The 2,319-nt window shown below is 36.3% G+C and overlaps 1 protein-coding gene across 1 annotated transcript in view; it reads left to right on the top strand.

Annotated features, from left to right (window-relative positions):
- Positions 1-2,319, top strand: part of ATP8A1 (ATPase, aminophospholipid transporter (APLT), class I, type 8A, member 1) — a 272,471-nt gene that overhangs the window by 255,542 nt on the left and 14,610 nt on the right. Inside the window, exons 31-32 of the mRNA XM_012648479.1 lie at positions 326-414; positions 1,143-1,235. Coding sequence (XP_012503933.1) covers positions 326-414; positions 1,143-1,235 — 182 coding nt within the window. The remainder of the gene's footprint in view (positions 1-325; positions 415-1,142; positions 1,236-2,319) is intronic.

Genomic DNA, 2,319 nt, shown 5'->3' with positions numbered 1-2,319 from the left:
TGAGTTATAAAAGAAGGTCAAGGTTTATTACTTCATATACTGAGTACAATAATACAAATTTCATATAAAAATATGAAAAGATTGGGTACATGATAAAACTTTGCTCTATTAGCTACTTAAGGGAAGAAGAGATTTGGTAAATGCATGTTTTAACGCCTTTAGTTTTTAATACCAGGTATTTCATAAGTTCGAAATCAGAGTTATTGCATATTCTCTCATAGAATGGTATTCTTAAAATGATTTTACTTAAAATAATGTAAAACCTAAGCAAAAACGATGTATTTTTTTGTTTTTAAAGTAATGTTGTTTCCTATGACTTTTGCAGGCGGCCATGCTGTTCAGTTCCGGAGTGTTCTGGATGGGCTTGTTCTTCATCCCTGTGGCATCTCTGCTTCTCGACGTGGTATATAAAGTGTAAGTATAACACCTGGTCATATACACAGAAACATAGGTGCATGTTACTCCTCAGATTTCTCTAGTTGTAACATCAACCCAAGCAGGGAGAGTTTGCAGGATAAGAACTAGTAAAATTAATTAATTTTAAATAAAGAAGAAAAAGGTAGGAACTAGATTCAGGAGCTAGAAAACTAAATTAGTTTAAAAAACCAAATGAGAAGTAAAGCAGGTAGTTTCAATGAACATCAGAGAAAAGTGCATTATATTGGAGAAAATTACATCAGAGAGTATGTTTTTTACAGATTAACCCCCAAACCCATACAAGGTAGAAGAAAAAATTGTACTACCTCCAAACACATTTTTCTAAATAGTTATGAGAAGAAAGGTTTTGCTCACCTGACTCTAAACGTATATAGAATACAGAATGAAAGAAATGAAATGTATCTCGAGGATTGTAAGTTTTAAAATGTTATCTCTTCCCACAATAAAAGATTTTATTGAAGTTAATTATGTGATGTTTATTTCATAACTATGAGAGTTTTAATATTATAAGCCTAAGCCATTTATTTTAAGACTATTTTATCTTAATGATCAAAATTACTGTAATTTTTTAGATTCTGTTAAAACTGCATGTACTCTGGTTACTTTGTACTTACCAACGGCAGGATAAGAAACCAGACATCACCTCGTTTTATAAAGTCGTTTCACGTAAGTATTTCTATGCAAATCTTTTTTTTCCTTTCCAGCATCAAGAGGACCGCTTTTAAAACATTAGTAGATGAAGTTCAGGAGCTAGAGGCAAAATCTCAAGACCCAGGAGCAGTTGTGCTTGGAAAAAGGTACGATACACACTAAATATATTCTTTTCCAAGTGAACTTTAAATTTATCCTTTACTAGTGGTTGGAAATAGGTGGTAAAACTTGCATTTATCAGCACGGAGCTGGCAGCATCACTGACGGATTTGGGAAGCAAATCAAATCTGTCACTTTCTAAGCTGTGTGTGGCCTTAGCCAAGGTGCTTAATGCTAAAGAGCCTCAGTTTCCTCATTGATAAAATGGGAGTGATAATACCTACCTCACAGTTAGTGTGAGAATTGAATAAAATATTATCAAGCACATAGCATAGTACCTGGTCCTTAAATGAGCATTCAATAAATGGTAGTTGCAAATATTAGTGTGTTATTAAACTGAAAGGGAAGAAAAAGGATGTTAGCTTGAAACAGTATCCATAATAAAATAGTGTATGCTCATAATCATTGTTTGACGTAGGACAAACTGCCCTCTAATTACATTTGTAGTTCAGTAATTATTAGGAACTGACCTAGATACATACCATATATGAAGTGAGTTCTGTGCCTAAGTTCTCTTCCTCACTACCACCACCCCTCCCAAGGAAAGCAACGTTAAAAAGCTAATTGAGTTCACTAAATTCAGAAAGCATTGTAAAAAGGAATTAAAACCAGTCGAAAGCAGTGTATGATAAAACACAATTATGAAGACAGTACCGGGAATTTGTTTTGGTTTTTTTTTTTTTCCTCTTTCCTCATACTAAAGTGAGCTAAAGTTTTGTCTACACCACAGGAAATGTCTAAGTCCTGGTATATGTCACCTTAATCCGATTGACAGTTTTTACCCAGTTTGACACACTGGAGTTACGTGTCGGACTGGGGACTCAGGCTGAGACCGTGGCCTCGGCTCTTACTCCCTCCCATCAGGCCGAGGGGGCACGTCACCCGCCAGCGTGTCCTCTCTTTTGGAAACGATAGCACCGACATCTGTTGAGCACTCACTACGCGCCAGGTGCTTCGTTTGCATTTTACGTGCTGTCTTGAATCCCTGGACCAACCTGTACAGACCCATCATCTCCATCGTTTCCAGATGAGGAAGCTGGGGCTTAGAGAGAGAAAGTCCCCAAGGTTCTA

This window comes from Propithecus coquereli, unplaced genomic scaffold, assembly GCF_000956105.1.
Source record: "Propithecus coquereli isolate 6110/MARCELLA unplaced genomic scaffold, Pcoq_1.0 Scaffold288, whole genome shotgun sequence".
Taxonomy (NCBI): Eukaryota; Metazoa; Chordata; class Mammalia; order Primates; family Indriidae; genus Propithecus; species Propithecus coquereli.
Note: the sequence above shows the minus strand (reverse complement) of the source record. Positions and strands in the feature narration are given on the sequence as shown.